The sequence below is a fragment of the Pinus tabuliformis genome, chromosome 6 (assembly GCF_031772625.1).
Source record: "Pinus tabuliformis cultivar Carrire ecotype Pingquan chromosome 6, CPIR1, whole genome shotgun sequence".
In the NCBI taxonomy this organism is placed as follows: Eukaryota; Viridiplantae; Streptophyta; class Pinopsida; order Pinales; family Pinaceae; genus Pinus; species Pinus tabuliformis.
The window spans coordinates 907070831-907089755 of NC_142292.1; the positions used below are offsets into that span (position 1 = coordinate 907070831).

At 36.8% G+C, this 18925-nt stretch overlaps 1 protein-coding gene across 2 annotated transcripts; it reads right to left on the reverse strand.

Moving 5' to 3' along the window:
- Window positions 1-215: 215 nt before the first annotated feature.
- On the reverse strand, window positions 216-17319 carry LOC149261886 (protein EFFECTOR OF TRANSCRIPTION 2-like). 2 transcript variants are annotated; one of them, XM_089382512.1, is made up of 3 exons: window positions 16801-17319; window positions 7408-7803; window positions 216-1205 (listed from the first exon to the last, which is right to left on the reverse strand). In XM_089382512.1, exons 1-3 carry the CDS (start codon window positions 16900-16902, stop codon window positions 558-560), a joined length of 1146 nt encoding a protein of 381 aa, XP_089238638.1. In that variant the 5' UTR covers window positions 16903-17319; the 3' UTR covers window positions 216-557. The 2 variants fall into 2 exon arrangements, with proteins under 2 accessions (XP_089238638.1, XP_089238643.1); XM_089382517.1 differs by lacking the exon at window positions 16801-17319 and adding an exon at window positions 8388-8518.
- Window positions 17320-18925: the final 1606 nt, after the last annotated feature.

Sequence of the window (18925 nt, forward strand, 5' to 3'; positions counted from 1 at the left end):
CAGAAGACACCTGAGAAGTCCTTGCGAATGGTAAAACTATTTCCAATCTCTAACAACTGACTGAGATTCTAAAAACTACTCTAAGGATGTAATCATACCTAGATTACTGGGTCCATCTTCCTTTTAAATGTTCTACTTGTTATCCATGGTAAATCATGCTTTCTGAGATTCTAAAAACAGATTGCTCAAATAAACCAAATAGTTTACAATTGACATAGGAAATAAACAGTAGTCACACCAACTATTTAATGCAATTTTTCAGCTTGGCACAACAGGATTGCTTTTCTTTCTATTGGAGACGGATACTTTACAAGCAGGAACCAATCTATGTCCCAGCCAATTGACAGAAACTGGAATCTCAGAAAGCATGGTAACAAGTGAAACATTTTAAACCAGGCTATCATCTTGCCTGGGCTCGGGCTAATATCTACTTTATTCAGGGAAGATGGAACCAGCAATCTAGAGTATGATTACATTCTTAGAGTAGGTAATTTCTCTTCTGCATTCTAACATCTGATTTCTGGAACATCAACACTTTCTGATCCAGATAAAAATGCTTATTTTGCCTGGCCAGGAATGCGCATCCCCTTGTGGATATTACACCGCTTTCTGCCCTTATCGGGTATAATCTTGCATGTTGATCCATCTTTAAGAAGGACTCCACAATATCTATATTCATTTTCATGTTCCCCAACTCCTTGGTTCTTTGATTCAACGTTTGCACTGATGTTAATTTTTGATAAATTTTTCTCTTTCTGGCCTTTTTGTCCCTTGTGATCAGGACACCGTTTTCTGCTTTTAAGAGGGGTAGCTGTACAAATGGTTCCATCCTCTTGAAGTGCACCACATATATTTCTTCTTGTGTCGGCTATGCTTCCATTTTTAGATAATGAATGAGGGCGGTTTCTTGTAAATGTTAATGCCCCAAAAATGATCCTTGGTATTGTGTTCCGTTCATTCACTTTTTCTGTATGTGCGGGCTTCTTCCCGTCAATTCTTATTCCTACTTTCTTGCCAAAAAGGAGACATTTCTTTTGAACGATGAGTCTTTGTAGTGATTCAAGCGTTGTCTGTGAACTCAACTTTTCTAACTTCAAAAGCACATCATGAGGACGCCTGGCAGCATTTCCACCTCTATTCCAAGCATAATCAAACACCTTCAGCAGCTGCGCTTCAGCTTTTTCTGCTTCGGCCTTCGTGTCCATCTGTAGACACAAACAACAATGCTCTTGAAACATGCGTTCGCTTTCATGAAAAGAATGCCAGGAAAGTAGAGATATTTCAGTACGGGCATAAATTTTAAGCAATTACCACGAATATACCTAAATAAGGTAAAGGAGGGAAATGATTTAGATATAAAAGTAAACATAAACAATATTTACAAATTCAAACATTTTAATAAAAAACTCCAGTCCATTATGCACCTCCAATCGCAAATACCTGTGTATGCCCGTTAAAAAAGAGAGAGATATACCTGGACATCAAAGAGCCCCGTAGTTCCTAGGAAAGTGAATAAACACTTTTTATCACAGACTGATATTTGCATCTCTAGAAAGGAACTTTAATCAATTATCAAGAAAAAATGGTTTGCAAGAGATAATTGTGTCTCAAACGAAAGGTAATCTGTGTCAATTGGAGACAGTTCCACTTATAATAGACTAGCACATTATGTCAAGTCTCAACTGAGATATTGTTCCATTCAGCGGAAGATTTTCCTGAGTGTTAAACAGGATAGACAGAAATCATCTCATTGTATTCTGGCAGACAATGACAACCTTTGTATTTTCTCCGTCTACAGCAAGCAATCTGTATTCCTCTTAAGGTGACTCGGCCTGCTCTACGAAAGTACAATAACTCAATTCACCTTAAAACTGAAGGGAATGGAGATTAGAGGTCGTTATTGATTATTTTCAAGGTTTTTCATCTGGCTCGTGCATTTCTTACAATTAAATCCCTGCACCTTCATAGTAGCAATTGGTCTAAGTAAATTGTAAGAATGTGGGTGAGTGTTAGTAATAATGCCATGTGGAGATCTTGGTTTTGGGTTGAATCTCCGACCAAAATATTCGACAGAATCAATTATGGATCCCTAAAAATTATTTAGGCCATGTGCTATCTCTGATCTGTGCAGCTGACAATCCTAGCTCTTGATCTCAAATGAGACCAACGATGCGGAATTAACCCGAAGTATAATCGAGTCAAAGCCAAGCAATGCCACCCAGTGGACAACCCCATTGGTGCAACTTATAGAGTAGTCTGTTAGGAAGCGAAGGGGTTTTAAAGGCAGAGAGATCCTGATCATTGACAGAATGAAGGGTCGATGGTGCACATACATATCACAACCAATAATAGCACCGATAGCCATATAACCCTTAGGCCAAGACAAGTCGAGGGCATGGCCTTCGTATGATTTGTCTGGATTATAAAAGTGGCACAATCCAAATCATGGACCTTTGCAACCTGCAATGATCCCATCCATTGATGTGGCTATAGATCTACAAAGCGGGTTCCACCCACACTAGAACTACTAGCACTTTAATAATGCTCCCTAATGCATAAAAGTTTAGAATAAGGCTCTTGGCTAAAGGATATTTTATAATATTTCGAAAGAAACCTCCAACACTAAAGCAAAGACTTACTAGGGAAAACCACAAACCTACCCCTTGGTGATAAAAATCACTATACTTTGTGGGGGATATTTTAGGAAGGCAGAGAGCTACCTCAAGGGGACTCAATGTGATAAAAATTTCAATTAGGTAGGTGAAATTTCGGACACAACTAGACACATGAATCATCAGTATATTTATTGGCTAAGTGCAAAACGGTGTTTGTATTGTCAATTAGGTAGAAAAAGGAGTATATTTGTACACTTGCTTAGTTAGAAAGAAACGAAAATTGGTTTCTGAAGGAAAGGTTTGGGGAGATACGGCAGTGTTGGAGCTTGCCTACTCTAACATTTGTGATCATATCAAGTCAACCACAAATTCTGGTTCAATGTAATTTTTACATTTCATTGATGATTTCTCTAAGAAGAGGTGGGTTCACTTTTTTACGAAGAAATCCAACGCATTCGTCAAGTGTAAGGTATTTAAGACAGCAGTGGAAAATAAAATGTTGGTATAAATATAAAGGTACTCCATTTAGAAAATGGTGGGGAGAATCACTCTAATGAGTTTAGAGAATTTTGCAATGGAGGTATCTAGAGACAATTTCCTAATATATACATCTCAGTAGGATGGGGTTATGGAGAAAAGAAATAGGACAAAATGTCTCGCATTTATATCTCTGTTGTTTCGGCTACTAAGAATTTCAAGCATAAGTACTCCAAAACTATAGACATCTACTTTCTTTGTCAACTGGCCATGCACGGCATATTCAAAAACCTAATAACCAATTGTTCAAGCAACATATATATTGATATGAGTAATATTATTTGGGAAAGTTTAACTTGACCAACCTCCGCAATCTTAGGATTCAGATATTCATTGAAGAATATATTGTTAACTTTAGTATCCCTCAGGAGAGTACACCATATCAATATAAATTTTGGACCATATTAGCCAACCTATATTTATTGCAATTTTATCAAATGGGCAATGCTATTGCTGTCAAGGTAGTCATAGGCCAAAATTTGTTAATTTTCTTCTACACAACATCCATGTAGCTTAACGATATTTTTATATTCGATAGCATAGATAAGAGCTATCTTAGTTATATAGGCATGAACACCTTGAATTGACTTAGTAGATAGCTTCTTTACTGCCACCACCACATCATCATTCAAAATTCCCTTGCACACAAAACCAAATACCTCTGTCCCAATCTAAGTCACATGGGCAATGCTATTGCTGTCAAGGTAGTCATAGGCCGAAATTTGTTAATTTTCTTCTGCACAACATCCATGTAGCTTAACGAGATTTTTGTATTCGATATCATAGATAAGAGCTATCTTAGTTACATAGGCATGAACACCTTGATTTGACTTAGTAGATAGCTTCTTTACTACCACCACCACGTCATCATTCAAAATTCCATTGCACACAAAACCAAATACCTCTGTCCCAATCTAAGTCACATGGTTAAGATTCGAGTTTAGGTTCAGTAACGATTATGTTTGGTTTGAGTTCGAGTTTTTCTTAATGAGATTTCAACGAGGTTCACCATGAGGTGTGTCTATATATACAAATATTAATTTTTAAATGAATATAGCATAAATTAAAAAATCAATATTAATAAACATTAAAATGCTAATCATGGAATTGTTGGAACTACTAGGAACAACCGGAATTGTCGGAACTGTTGAAACTGTTGGAACTGCTGGGAACAGCAGGAATTACCAAAACTGCCAAAACTGTTGGGAACAACCAAAATTGCCGGAACTACCGGAATTGCCGGGAACAGTCGGAATTGCCGGAATTGCAGGAACTGTCGGAATTGCTGGAATTGTCAAAACTGTCCCGGAACAGGCAGGAAAGCTGATGCAGAGGGTAGAAGCCGGAACTCCCTGGGACAACCAGAATTGTCGAAACTGCCGGAATTGCCAAAATTGCCGGAACTACCAAGAACAGCCGGAATTGCCAGAACTTTCGGAACTGCTGAGAACTGTTGGAACTGTCGAGAACAGTGGGAACTGCCAGAACTGCCGAGAACAGTCAGAACTGTCGGAACAGCCAAAGCATCTGTCTCCGAAGGAGAGCAGCATGCAAAGGAAAACTAACTAACATTGGGACAGTTGTATGGTACTTAGCAGCAAATACACCAAGCATGCAATGTTACAGCTGGCATGCAAGGGACAGCTAACATGCAACAGCAAGCATGCTAAGGACAACGAGCAAGCTAGGGACAACAAGCAAGCAAGATGCAACCAACACATAGGTCAGTATGGCAACATGGTGCAGCAATGGCACATAATGCAATACAGTGATGGGTACACTCATGATTAATGAAGCGTGATGAGATGCAACATAGTGATGATGGGTGCAGCATGGTGCAGCGCAGTGAGGTGTAGCATGATGACGAAATGCAGCACAACGATAAGTGAATGAATCACTTTGGAGAATCAGTTGAAGCAGCATGTCTTCAACTGATCTCATGTATCATCTTCTTAGAGATGATCTATGCTCTTATCTAGATAAGTCAAAATGTTGACTTCTATTGTAAACATACTATCTCTCTCTCTGCTGAACTATTGAAGAACATATAAGAAGAATTGATCAAGGGTTTCCCCACATTCGGGTTTGTCCCTGGCTAGCACCACATCTTGTGTCCTCTTGTCTTGGCTTGTCTTCTGTGATTTATGTTTATGTTCTATCTGCAGTTTACTTTAATGCTGGTGTGATTGCTAATCTGGAAAAGATATTGAGCTAACTGTGAAAATTGAAATAAATTGCTCTAAGAATAGAACATACCTAAAATTAACAATGATTTGTGCTCCCTCTATGAGCCATTTGATATGTATGTAATCTAGTTTTTTTAGCAATACAAAATTTATTAATTCACACACACATATATATAATTTTATTTTTTATTTTCATGTAATTTGACCACTTAAAATGTTTATATTACATAACATAACGAGACATTACAACATATCTTACATATTGGGCTGGAGAGATGTTGTAATGTCCTATTATGTTATGTTATGTAATCTAAACATTTTAACTCGATCAAATTACATGAAAATAAAAATAAATAATAATAATAATAATAATTAAAATAAAATTGAGGTAAAATAGTCAATTTACTGTTGGTAGTTTTTGGGCTCTTTCCAATGGTATTTTTGTGTAAGTTGTGTGTGTGTGTGCACGCGTGTGTGTGTCTAAACTCAACCTAGATCCATCTTAATTCCAGATCAATAAGGATCAAATCTCTTGAGGTGCAAACCTATTTTAGAGTGAAAAGAGATTTGATCCCTCTCAACACTTCATAGATCTAAAGTTAAGATGGATCTAGGCCGGTAAGTTAATTATGCCGAGAGGCACTCTTCGTCCCAATATGGAAAAGATGTCGCAATACCCTGTTATGTTATGTTATGTAAATATTTTGACCTGGTGAAATTACATAATAAAATAATAATAATAATAATTAAATTACAACAACAAAAAACAAACAAAAAATTACTATTTGAAATTTTTTGGCTCCAAGTTTTGACAATCCATGGTTCTTCCAATGGTATTCTTATGTAATATAGCCTATTTAAAGACATGGAGAAGAAATATTATATTGCACCTTGAGAGATTTGATCCCTCTCGACACTTGATAGATCCAAAGTTAAGATGGATTTAGGCAAGTAGAAAGACAAAATACCAATAAGAATTGTTTCTCAAACTTAGCAGCAAAATCGTTCATCTGAATTTCTATTGAGTTTGCAACCTACTTCTACTGTTGCTACCATTTTCCCTTCTTTTCCATGATATTGTGATGCATAATGTCCAAACTTATAACAAATAAAGAACTTGATTTTATTCGAGTCCTTTCTTAACTACGAGGCTGACTTCTCACTCTTTCCCTTATCCTTACAATTAGTAGAACCTTTTTCTTTGCCCTTCTTCATCTGACCTAATAGGGCCAGGTTCTCATCACCACCCTTCTTGGCCTTTGACTTCAACCAAGTCTCCTCTTGTCTCCTCTTGTTGGCCTTTGGTAGAGGCTTACTATTACATCAAACATCTCCTTAGTATTGCTCTTCTCAGATTTGAGACGGATCAAGTGATCTTTAATGGAATCCATGAGCATCTGCTTGGTTTGTATCATGTTCTATAGGGGAATTTTCAAACTGTTAATGTTCCACAAAAACTATCCAAAACTTTGTGGATGACTGACTCATTTCTGAGCTTAGATTTCTTTTTAATATCACTTGTAAAGTCATTTATTATGCTGTAGCAACAATGAGAAAAGCTGAAGTGAACTTGTGTTCTTTAAGGTCTTCAATGAGTAGATTTTACTGGAAAAAGATGAAAGCCTTCGATTGGTAGAGATTGGACGAACATTGTGATTCAAATAATGTTAATGTCTACGAATAACCATCAAGGTTCATGGGACTGCACAGAGTTAAAACCGACACAAAAGACAAGGGTTTTTGCTAGACAACTCTACAAAATATATATGAAACAAGCAAGCAAGGAAAAGAGAATAAAGATACAAGCTAAAAATGTAAACAAGTGAGTATACCGGCAAAGAATGCAGGAAACTAACCAATTAGATTTGTTCCTTCAATATGGCCCAGTCTCAATTGCAATAATCTGCTATCTGTCTGCAAGCTAATTTTCTAATTTCGTTTATTTATTTAGAATTTTCCATTTTATAGGAATTTTGGAGGTAGGAAGACTGAATTTGATTCCATCTGAATATAAAGTTCAGTATCGATATTTACATCATTTGCTAGGCAAAGAATCTGAATATACTTACCGACGCCCATCTAAACACGATTGAAAATCCCTTGGAAAAGGTCTCTGTAAACAATCCTGGACCTTGCTGGACATAAACATCATTTGAACTTTTATTTTGTTGATGGGAGGATGACTCCGACTTTTGATGCAGGAAGAAAGATCCATTTGCCTCCAAATGAGAGCCAGCCTGACCATAATGTTGAAGCCTAGTTCTAACATTCTCAGCCTGTCCAAGATAAACCACTATGACATGTCGACGCTTGATTTTGCGTCCTGAAAGGGAACGAGGTGCAGCTATCCCAAGCTCATAGAGACCAGGAACAGAGCAGCTAGATGGAAGATTATGTATCCTGTATTTCTCTGATCCCTCTTTGCCCAAATGATGGTCTTCCCAGTCAGATGGTCCAATGAGAACCTAATGAGACACCCACAATCAGAAATTACCATGCAATCTATTTACAGGAAATAAATTCATTAAAGAATGACACAGAAAGATCACGTGTAAGGTACAAAATTAATCATAACAAATTCCGTAGTCTATGTCATAACAGAATACCTTTTATGGTCTATGTCATAACAGAATACATTTTGGTTAAACCCTCTAATAAATCATTTATCAAATCAGATCTGCAGCAATATAATCAGAAACAGAAAAGGAGACAGAAAACAGGGGGAACAAATATGGAAATTTTCAGAAAGGCCAGATACGATCCAGCAGAGCGACATAAATATATATTTTCATCTTTAAGGGGAAAAGACATGACACGAAAATTTTTTGAATATCAGTTGTCAGTTTGAAGCCTAAAAGACAGTTACCATTGTAGTTCATCATCACTACTATCCTGTATCATACTAAGTTGTACAATGTAAACATATATTAACAAATACATGCAAATTGCAAAATGAGTGTCCTACTATCACATCCAATGTTCATAACCTCATTACAAATTACAATTGCATATCATCAAAAATATCTTCATCCATGTTATGAAGCTGTACATTATCAGTTTCATCCTCTACAAAATTGGCAACATTGATGCCATCTCCACTTGAAGATGCTATTGTCGATGCCACCTCGTCAAGCAAATTATGATGCATCATACCATTCAAGATTGGAGACTCAAGATAGACACCAAACCTTAGCAACTGACTGCAACCATGCTCCAATCAGCTACAAACTTCCAAGCTTCAAACCCTCACTCAAAGACAATCCCAACAGTAACTTGTATCCCCAACAAGAAAAACAATCAGATTGTATCAAACATTGGTGTGCTTAAGGGCAACCCAAGAGAATTTACATCGGGTTCGGAGTTTCACTAACATAGCAAATGGGCAAGACCAGTATCCATACATAGCCTACTGTTCATCAAAGTCCATTGCTTTAGCGAACTACCCAGGTCGTGCTTGGTAATGATTTGCAACAATCTCCTTTTTAGAGTCTGTTGGTATCTCATTGGACTCGCCTCCTCCCTCTAGATACTCCCCAATAAATCAAATGCATACCTAAGCTAGTGCCTTCAGTTCAAGGTCCTCGGAATGTTGTTGTCCTTGGCAACCAATCCCTGTACAATCACGCTACAGCTTCTCAATCTGCTAGATCTGCTTCTCCATATCATAGATCTAACTTTTTTCTTGCAGATCTGACCTTCCAGAACTCAGATCTGACTTTCTTCTTTCAGATCTAATCTTCCAGCACTCAGATCTGACTTTCTTCTTTCAGATCTGACCTTCCAGCACTCAGATCTAGTCAAGATTTGTTTGGATATTGTAATGACCTAAATAGCATCAGAATGGTTGAGGACCCCAGAGATTGTGCTAGCATATCGATAATAAGAACCAATATATTGGAATTGATTGGGGTCATGAGACTACAATCTGTATAGATGGATGAACAAGTAGCTGATGTGTTGATCTCTCCCTGAGAAGTTTGTATATTTGGATTGGTGGATATTTCTGATTTGGTTGAGAGGGAGAGATAAGTACCATAAGTTGCCCGTATGATGGTACTTGGGAGGACATATTAGCCTGGTTGGTGTTGAGATCTCAGTTATAATTTGGCCTTGATGATGTCAAGAACCCGGTGTGGGAGGGTATCTTGGTCTTATAGAGCTTCGTTTTAGCGTTTGACCTTGATGATATCTAGATCCCTATGAGGGTTGGTTTCTTGGCATGGAGGCCTAGATGGTATCTATATCCAGTTGGATTGATACCAAGGTTGTAGCATGATGGTACCTATAGTGGCAAGTTGCCTTGATGACACCTTAGTCCTTGTTGGGAGGATACCTTGGCAGTTTTGGTATCCCTAGCATTGTATATGTTGTTGTACTCTTCTTGGAACATTTCAAATTGAGGTCAACCTTGTACCGATTGAACAATTATGAATACCTCCCTAGTTAAGAGGGAGTGTTGAGAAATATAACTAGGTTCGGTCTTAATAATGATTCATGTACTCTTGATATTGTATATTTGATGTAAAAGAAAAAGAAAACTTATTGTAAAAGAAAATTTATTTATAAGCATCGGATTCGTGCTCATTTTATTTTGTTTCTAGGTCAAAGCACCCATTGAGTGCTTCTAGGGTTTGTGTCATGAGTCGTAGTCCTTGTCATCTTGTATTAGACCATTCTTGAGTTTATTGTATCAAAGAGGAAATTTATATTTTGAGTCAAAAATGTATTTTATGGCTCCTCCACCAAGTTGGCCTTATAAAGGGAATTCGACCACACAAAAAGACTATATATTAGCAATGCACTCAACCTATTTGAGCATCCAACCAAGAAGAGTTTGATCTGCAATTGAAAAGAAGTACGAAGGTAAGAAAAGGAGGTGACAAAGGCTTGAAGAAGAAGAAACCTTAGTGAAGGAAGGAGGAACCCTAGCAAAGGAAAGGAGTTCATTTTCTCTTGATTCTAGCTCACACGTGCGAGATTCTGGGTTGCAAGAAGGGGCCGAAATTGCAGGTCTGCAGTAGAGGCCGAAATCTTTATGCAGGAGGCTGAAATCTGTGATTGTTGCAATTTTAAAGAAGGTTGACTCTTGTTGAATAGAAGTTGATCATTGTCATCTTGGAAAGACTATCCTGGGAGGTTGACTTGGTGGATTGGAGGAGCTCTTTGTCTTGGTCAAAGTGTCTTGGTTGTCTCATTTGATTTGGTTCTAAAGGAAGAGAAGAGATTTTTTGGGTTTTCCCTTAGAAGAGGGGTTTTGCCCTCGCTGAGAGCCTACATCCTGTCTCCTTGTTGTTTTGATCTTCATGCATTTATGTTTTGGTAGTTGCTTGATGATAAGAAGATAAAAGAAGTTATTAAGATTACAAAGAAATCACAAGTAATTAGCAAGATAAGAAAATCTTTCTGCCTTTCTGATTTTCTAACATGCAAATATTCCATGATCCATAATTGCCTACATTCCATCCTCATGAGGCTTTTGCAAACTACCGCTTACCCACAACTTTCTTTGTAACACGTAGCTTCATAAATGCTCAAAGCTCCCATATCACACCATTTCCATATGCTAATCCACAACTATCTTCATGGCTCTACATCCATGCTAATCTGCAAAAAAAATTAACTACTAACTAGCCATATGTCCACAAAACTTAACATCCACAAATCTATGATACCCACAAATTGTGTTTATAGTTCCTATTTATCTCTTTATGCACACAACCTAATCTTGCAAGTCTACCATGTTTCGTGATTGCTTGCATTCTATCCTTGCAAGGCTTTTTCAAATTGCAATTTACCCACAACACTTGATATAACATTTAGCTTCATTTACATCAACCAACCTCCATTGTGTTCATATTTGGTGTGTCATTCCTAAGCATTCATCGTGGAAATTATATTGATGATAGTCTACTTGAACATCATCATGTAAGTTGTATATGTTGAGTTATAAAGTTGTATTGTGTTAAAATCCAATTAGAAGGAAAGAATGGCCAATTTTAATAAACGTTTTTTCTATGAAGTTATATCTACATGGATACCATGGGCACACATTTTTTGAAATGATAGTATGTTTTTACAAGGTTATTTTTCAAAATTCAATGGTAATCCCCTAATGCTACCTATAAATCCCTAAGCCTAAGCCTTATTGGCCTAGCTAGTAAGGAGGATCCCAAATAAAGTCGAGTCAAATATTCAAGTTCTTTGGAATTACCTTTGACATTATAATTTTTAAAACTTGAAATTTATAGCAATGTTAAACAAATTATAGCTCATTACACTTCATCTCGACCCAAGATTTCAAAGAAGATACTATTTTGAAACTCCTAAAAATACTTCATTTATAATAGCTCTTAATGGGTCTCAAGGATGTTGATCCACCACCCAAGTGGGGGTCAACAAGAGACTCGAGATCTCACTAATCTAGAATCTAGAGTATGCTAGATCTCTACGTGTAACATGTTGCTAGTATTAGAAGAGACAATCAAGACATATGAGGAGAACCTCCTAAAGGCCTTTGTATGTGATGGGACCTATAAAGACTAGGATCTATGATTAAAATCTTCTCACATGGAGAGAGCAAGTAATCTCTAGTCAAGGTAGCAAGAAAAAGTGGAAAGGGAACTCCCTATGTTTCGAAATAGGCAATAGTATCTAACTTTGATTGCATAGTAGATGAGACAACAAAAAATGACATACTCCTCTGAATTTGAGTTAAGTGACATAGCTTACAAACCCCTATCCAACCATGAGATGTGGTGCTTTGTCTCAATCCGAAGTGTGTGGGAGCTAACCTAAACAGAATGCATTGAATGTTCGCATGTGTAAGGAGGTTGTATTATAAGGCCATGTTTCAGTTTTAAAAAGTGCTCAGAGTAGAAGACCCTCTTTGGGCCAAGATCCTCAACATGTGCAATCTAGGCCCTATATATACTATCTATAATATCCTTTATGACTGCTCAGTTCAAGTTCAATTTACACAACATAAGGTGATGTGGTCCATCTAGGGAGTACCTAAAGGATAGGGGGTGTTTGAAAATGGTCTAGAGAGATGGTTGCAGACTTAAGTAATCGAGAGCTCTCTACAAATCAACATCAAACACATACCTGGGGGTTTAGTTGAGGTAATGGCCTCTAAGGAACAAAGTGCTAAATAGGGGCATTGATCCCTCCCTGAGGTCGAGTCTCCAAAAAACAAAACTTTGTTAAGGAACAAGACCAATTAGAAGGAAGCCTCAAGGTGAAGAGGTTGTGTCACAAATTCTACCTAAACAATGGGCTAGAAACGATCAATTTGCATTAGATGATGCCACTAACTCTATTTTAGCCCAATCAATTTAAAGAAAACTTGATCCTAAAACCTTGAAGCCATAAAGGATTGTGGGTTTCATGATTGTGTCTGCAAGGTGCATCTTGGACGAGATGACTTGGAAGTGCAAATGATTGTATCACAAGCCAAAGTGTGGCCCGGTGCACTAAACCCCCGAATATGTGTACATTGTAGCGATCTTGATCACTTGCCCTAGAAGTAGAACTGGTAATCAAATAGAGCATGCTTCAATGCATTGTAGAACATAACCTTCATTTTAACCAAGTTAAATTTCAACTATCAAAGATCATACAAACTAGATAAAGCATCGATATTTCTCTATGGGTCTTCAAGGGAGGAGACTAGAAGGATCAAATAATCTATACAAATAAGCATATATATCAACACAAGGTGTAGAACACAACTATCATTGCCCTAAATATGCTTTTAAGGAAAAGACTCCATCTCATCTATGTTGATCCTAAAGAGAGTCAATAATAGGGGACACATCATCTTAACCCCAATGGTGGTTTGAATGAAATCGGAAAGGTTGTAGGATATACAAACATGACCAAGAACCAACTCATAAAATCCCATGATGGAAGACAAGAGGGTCTCAAAAATGCCCATGTTATGGAGTGTCTGAAACAAAGCCTTTCTCAAGACCATGTCAAACATTTTTTGAGAATCTACAAAGAAGAAAAAAAGCTTTGAAGAGCAATGACGTCCCTCCTCAATAATGACCCTAAGTGTGAAAATACAATCAATAGTCTAGTACCTTAGGGAGAAACATGCTTGTCCTCTAGCCATGAGGTACCTCCAATCAAGCTACTTTGAAAGCCATTGATGATAACTAAATCATAAAGCTTAGAGAAGGTGTGTGTAATCATGATGATTATATAATTATTTGGTTCTAAGCTAGCCCCAAATTTAAAATCAAGTGGATAATATGCTAGGACCAAGCCAAGCAAAACAAAAAACATGATTAAACAAATGAGCAATGTGAGAGTCAATAGAGTGAATTCCATATGTGAGGAACTCGACTTGTAAGCTTTCCTTATCAATAGACCATTCACTTGATGTTGTCGAAGGAGAAAAGATGATAGAGGAAGAGATGAGGCGATATGGATAGGACCCTACACTAAAACATAATAAAGGTACACTTATGAGAAAATATGGATTGGCGATCCAAATCCAAGGGGAGAATAGTATGTCAAAGGAAAAGGGTATGCCAAAAGATTTTCAAAGAATAACAGAGGGCCTCACAAAGTTTGTGTCTTCACAAAGGAAGGAAAGGGCACTTTTTACGTCAAAGGTCAAAGGAGGCAACAGTGGGATTTCCAAAGGTGGGGAAAAGGGGAGGCATATTTAAAAGAGAAACAAAGGTTCTTATATGGAGTTTGCACCTCCTCGTGAAACCAATAGTTCATGGCGAAAAAGCCAAGCATGGAGGCATGGGGAACTACTAGATGGACATTAAGGTATGAGTTGAGAGTAGCCCCATAAAGATTCATGGAAAGAAACCCATATTTGGTTGAGGCCACTTCAATGGACAAGAAATGATGGAGGGAAGGGATCAATTACTAAAGGAAAGTGGGGCAAGTGGCATAGGGGTCAACATATTTTCTATCAAAGAATATGGTTGCAGACAGGACACTAAAGGTAGGTATGATAGAGAAAGGGTGGAGGAATTAGGTTGAAGAGGGCTAGGAGGGTGTGATCTACAAGGGGAGGGAATAAGACTGAAAAGTGTGATGCGTGAGGGAGTGACATTTAGTTACCTATAGCATAATCAACCACGATGGCACCTCTACTATGAAGGAAACATGTGAAGCCTTTGAAGTCAGGTGGCAAGGAAGATCGTTAAGAAGCAATTGATCATGAGATTGCCCTGGCTATAGAAAGTGCTTCCCACATGTTGTGAGGACCCAAGAGCATTCCACATACAAACTAAGAAAACAAAGTGATTTTTGGGAAAATTGAGCTCATAACATAGCCCCTCCACTAAATTGTTTGGGCCATAACGTTAAAGATGGTGAGTCCCTTGTGTTTTGACTGTGGTTTTTTTTTTCTAATGTATTTTTTACAATCTCATATAATCTTATTTGTATTCTCCTACTAAGGGAGTGTTATGAATCATGATGCCAACCCACTTCTTATTATACTACCGATGTTATTTATTTAGTATATTGAAAGGACATAAAATTGAAAATTCTCAAAATAAGGTTTAAGGAGTAAGCTCATAATCTAGAATAGTTTAATTATAAATCTGTTAAGAATCAAGAGTGTTAAAAAAACATCAAGTTGGATACTAATTTTTTATCCTTCTCAACACATAACAAATTGAACGATAAGATGGACCTATGTTTGTTTTATTACACAGCTAATGGTTCAAATATGGTAGCTAACATAAATAATGCTTCAATGATTTGTTTCTTTTTTTGACTTGGTGTTAGACTTTCCAAACCCAGCATCTGGTATTCAGTTCCCAATAATTATAAACAGAACGAATACACAACCAGATTCCTAACACAAAAAATATAGCCTAAGCAAAAATTACTCGATCTGAGTCACACAGACATAAATAGATTTCCGCCCAATCAATAGTTTTTCATTAATAAGTTAATCATGAAACTTACTTGGGCTCCCGTACCAGGGATAATGGCCTAGCTGAGAAAATACAATACCGATCACCAGCGTCACGGCATTCTCTCAAACCCAGCACACACTCACTGAGAAGTCTCTCTCAATCTTGTGCTATTGTTGTGTCTAAGCACCTCACATTAGGCTCAATTTATAACTTTCTTAAGCTAAGATTGACAACCAAAATTAGCTTCGTCAAGTTAAATAAAGATAACTAACATTATTTTAGTTAACTATCCTATCTTTAGTTTTCTTTACTTTAACTCAAGTACAAGTCATAAATTTAGCTTGCCTTACACGCACATCACATCAATATGCGTGCAACTAGCATGAACACTCTACATGTCGAATGCAAGCTCCTAACAAGGCAAATCAAGGTGTTTCTAACAAAAGACACAAAACTAGAAGTACCTTTCGAGCTACAACACTCAAAACTTGGTAATTAAGGGAAACAATATATTGGCAATTTTTTTCATTTCTTTCTCATGTACACATGAACAAAGTGTTGAAGATCTCCCCTACCCAAACTGTAGAGCAGCTAGCTTCCCTTCGTGCAATCATTATATGAATAGAGCGCTGAAGGTCTCCCCCACCCAAACTACAGAGCAGCTAATTTCTCTTGGTGCAATCATTTTTTCCAATAGGAAGATGTCTTGGAAAGTGGATCCTATCTACTTTCCTAAATATTAATGTTCAAGGTTCATTTTGCCAGACACACACTTTGTGCCGTAATTCCGGCGGATTTACATGATTACCCACAAACATTAAGCACATTTAATACAATAAACGAGTAGGGCCTCCCCTCCCTCCTAAGCAAACAGACTAATGGGTCTGGCCTTTATCATTCATTGATACTGCTATGAATGATGTCGTCAACAGATAGACCATAATCATTGAAAACTTGTAGCTGATTGGTGTGGACTTTCCAAGTCATGGTGGGAACATTACTGCCTGACATCTGTTAGAGCGCAGGCTTCGCAGATCAAAATAGAAAATACATTAAAAAAACAAAACAAAACTTAAACTGGCTCTTTTGCCATTCATATATAAGGAACAAAACGACTATATCCTGTGCCTTTGAAAAAATCCTCAATGCCTCACAAACTGCAAATCATCCATGTACCGTTTTGCTTCAGAAAAATGTACGATCTGAAACCAAACTTCTTCATTTGTATAGCTTAAATCTGAAGTGGGTATTTCCAACTAATGGAGGTGCACTCATATCGTATCACTTTAGCCTAGACTTACAAAAACATAGAAGACAGAACAAAATAAGAACAAATTCTTGAGTGCAAGCGAAGGCCTTTTGACAAATGCAGAAACAGAGATAAAATTTGCAGCAAGCGAATGGATAACACAAAAGGCCTATACAACAACCCTCAGAAAATGCACTGAAAAATATTTTTACAAGCTAAAGTTCAGAAAAAACTGGAAAAAACAGAACGAAGAAGAATATCGGTAGCCTATTGAAAAACTAAATCATAAGGACGGATAGATGAAGGTTAAAGCATACCGCCCAATTGGAGAAAACTTTGTCATGTTTAACGTAGGTGTAATCTTCTCTTCTTAGTCTCCTGACCCCCGATTTCGCAGCATCCACCACAACTGCGCCCATGGACTGCCTGTTGCAGAGGTTGCAATGACTAGTGTTGGGGTGAAGCAGCAACTACTCTTGTGACGGTGAAGGACAATAGCGCTTTCAGATCCCATTGCATGCATTATATTGCAATGTGCATGTAGCTATGGAATTGCTTGTAAGAAGGGCGATCAATGGCTTCTTTCCCCTGCAAAGGTATCTGTCTACCTAAATTATTCTTCTTTGCAGTACTCTGAGAATCCACTTGCAAAGCGCAACTAGCCGTTTGACCTTTGAAATTTCCGAAAACTCTCCGCGAAATAATCCCTGCAGGCAAGGTTCCATTGGTATCGCAGATGACGGAATGAGTCTGTGGGCCTTCAAAGTTCCATTGGTATCGCAGGGGACAGAACGAGAGACTGCAACTACTCGGATTATAATAACCAATTTATAATAGAAATATAATTAAAATTAACGAAAAAAAGAGGACAAAGTAATAAGAATATGTGTATGCGTGCGCCCGAGTAAGGAATGATTGGATAACGTGGGAAGGTTGAAAACGGGCGTCTTGAAGTTTTGAAGTTTTGGGCGGGAAGGGCAGCCCAAAAAGAAAAAGACAAGTCAAAAGGAAAAAAAAATGTATAATGATGACGTTAGACGCGCTCCACGAATAAGTAACAAATGGGCTATTCCTTTTTTGTAACTTTCACAAATACCCTAGGACACCCAACTCAATACTAACCTCCATCTTATGGATTGATTGAGTATGGTTTGTAAAAGGAAGTTTTTTTTGGTGGTGGATTGAGTGATTTGTAAAATAATTTTATTTTATTTTTTATATTTATAAGAATTTTAATAATAAACAGTTATATATAGATAAATTAGTTTGAGTTAATTTTAATTATTAAATAGTAGTTTTTAATATTTATTATTTTATTTAAAATAATTAATTATATATAAAATTAATATGTAAAATTAAATAATAATAAAATTTAGAAAATTTGAAATTGAGTATAGTTGGGGTAGGCAAATATGCAAATGATGTAGTAGGGGTATATGGATCACTGCAATGGCTCTTTCTCAAACATATAAGATTTGGTGGTGTTGGGAGATTCAGAATTGGTTATCCATCACCTTATTCATGAATCTTTGTCTAAGGATTGAAAGTTGTAAAGCATTATTGATCGAATCAAGAATTTGAAACTAGCCTTCTCTACTATTAGTTTGTTTCATGTGTTGAGAATGAACAATTCTGCTACAAATTATCTTTGCCAATAAAAGTGTAAACGGTGTAAACTTGAATACAAGAGTCCTAATGAGAAATGGTATTTCTTCCCTAGCAATTATTCCTTAACAGTTGATCTAATATGCAATGTAAATTTTGTCAGTATCTAGAGGCCTTTTGGAGAATCTCCACCTCCAAAGACCATGTGTCCTTTAGGATAGTAAAATGGTTAATATATATTGAGAATAAAGATCATCATGAGATTTACAAGTATGTATGGCCTTGAAGCACTTTCATTGTACTAACTAGTTGTACAAGCCACGATCTAGGCACGAATTTGATTTAATACAACATTCTTATAATGATTTAAAATAATATATAATATATTAAAAAAAAAGAAAAACAACACCCTCGATCTAAAAGTGGTAGTCTATCTATTCTACGTTTTGGAGGTTTGTTTTTTTTGACATATTTTTTGGTCTGATTTGTCCAAAATCATTTCTTGGATTCCCAAGTTTGAGTTGTAAACTCTCTCCACAACTTAGTGCCCAAGGGTATTTCAAGGTGTTGAATCCATATATACAATCATAAGCCAATTTTTAGCAACAAAAATTAAGATTTGGTCAAATTTTAACTAAAAACTCTAAAAAGTAGCATGTTTAGAGAATGTCACCTAAATCTAAGTTAAATATTTAAAACATCAAAAATCATATTTATTTATTTTATTAAATATTATTTTCTCTTTTCTTTTTATTTAATTATTTACAGCAAAAACTTATATTGATTTCTTGAGATAATTTTTGGGATAGCACTATGTGCAAATATTTAGATCTTCTC

Excerpts from the sequence above, each read along its gene's own strand:
- LOC149261886 (XM_089382512.1), bottom strand. The coding sequence starts at position 16,902 with ATGGGCGCAGTTGTGGTGGATGCTGCGAAATCGGGGGTCAGGAGACTA. Across the intron at positions 7,804-16,800 it reads AAGTTTTCTCCAATTGGGCG|GTTCTCATTGGACCATCTGA; the intron begins GTATGCTTTAAC and ends GTGTCTCATTAG. Across the intron at positions 1,206-7,407 it reads TCGTGTTTAGATGGGCGTCG|ATGGACACGAAGGCCGAAGC; the intron begins GTAAGTATATTC and ends TTGTGTCTACAG.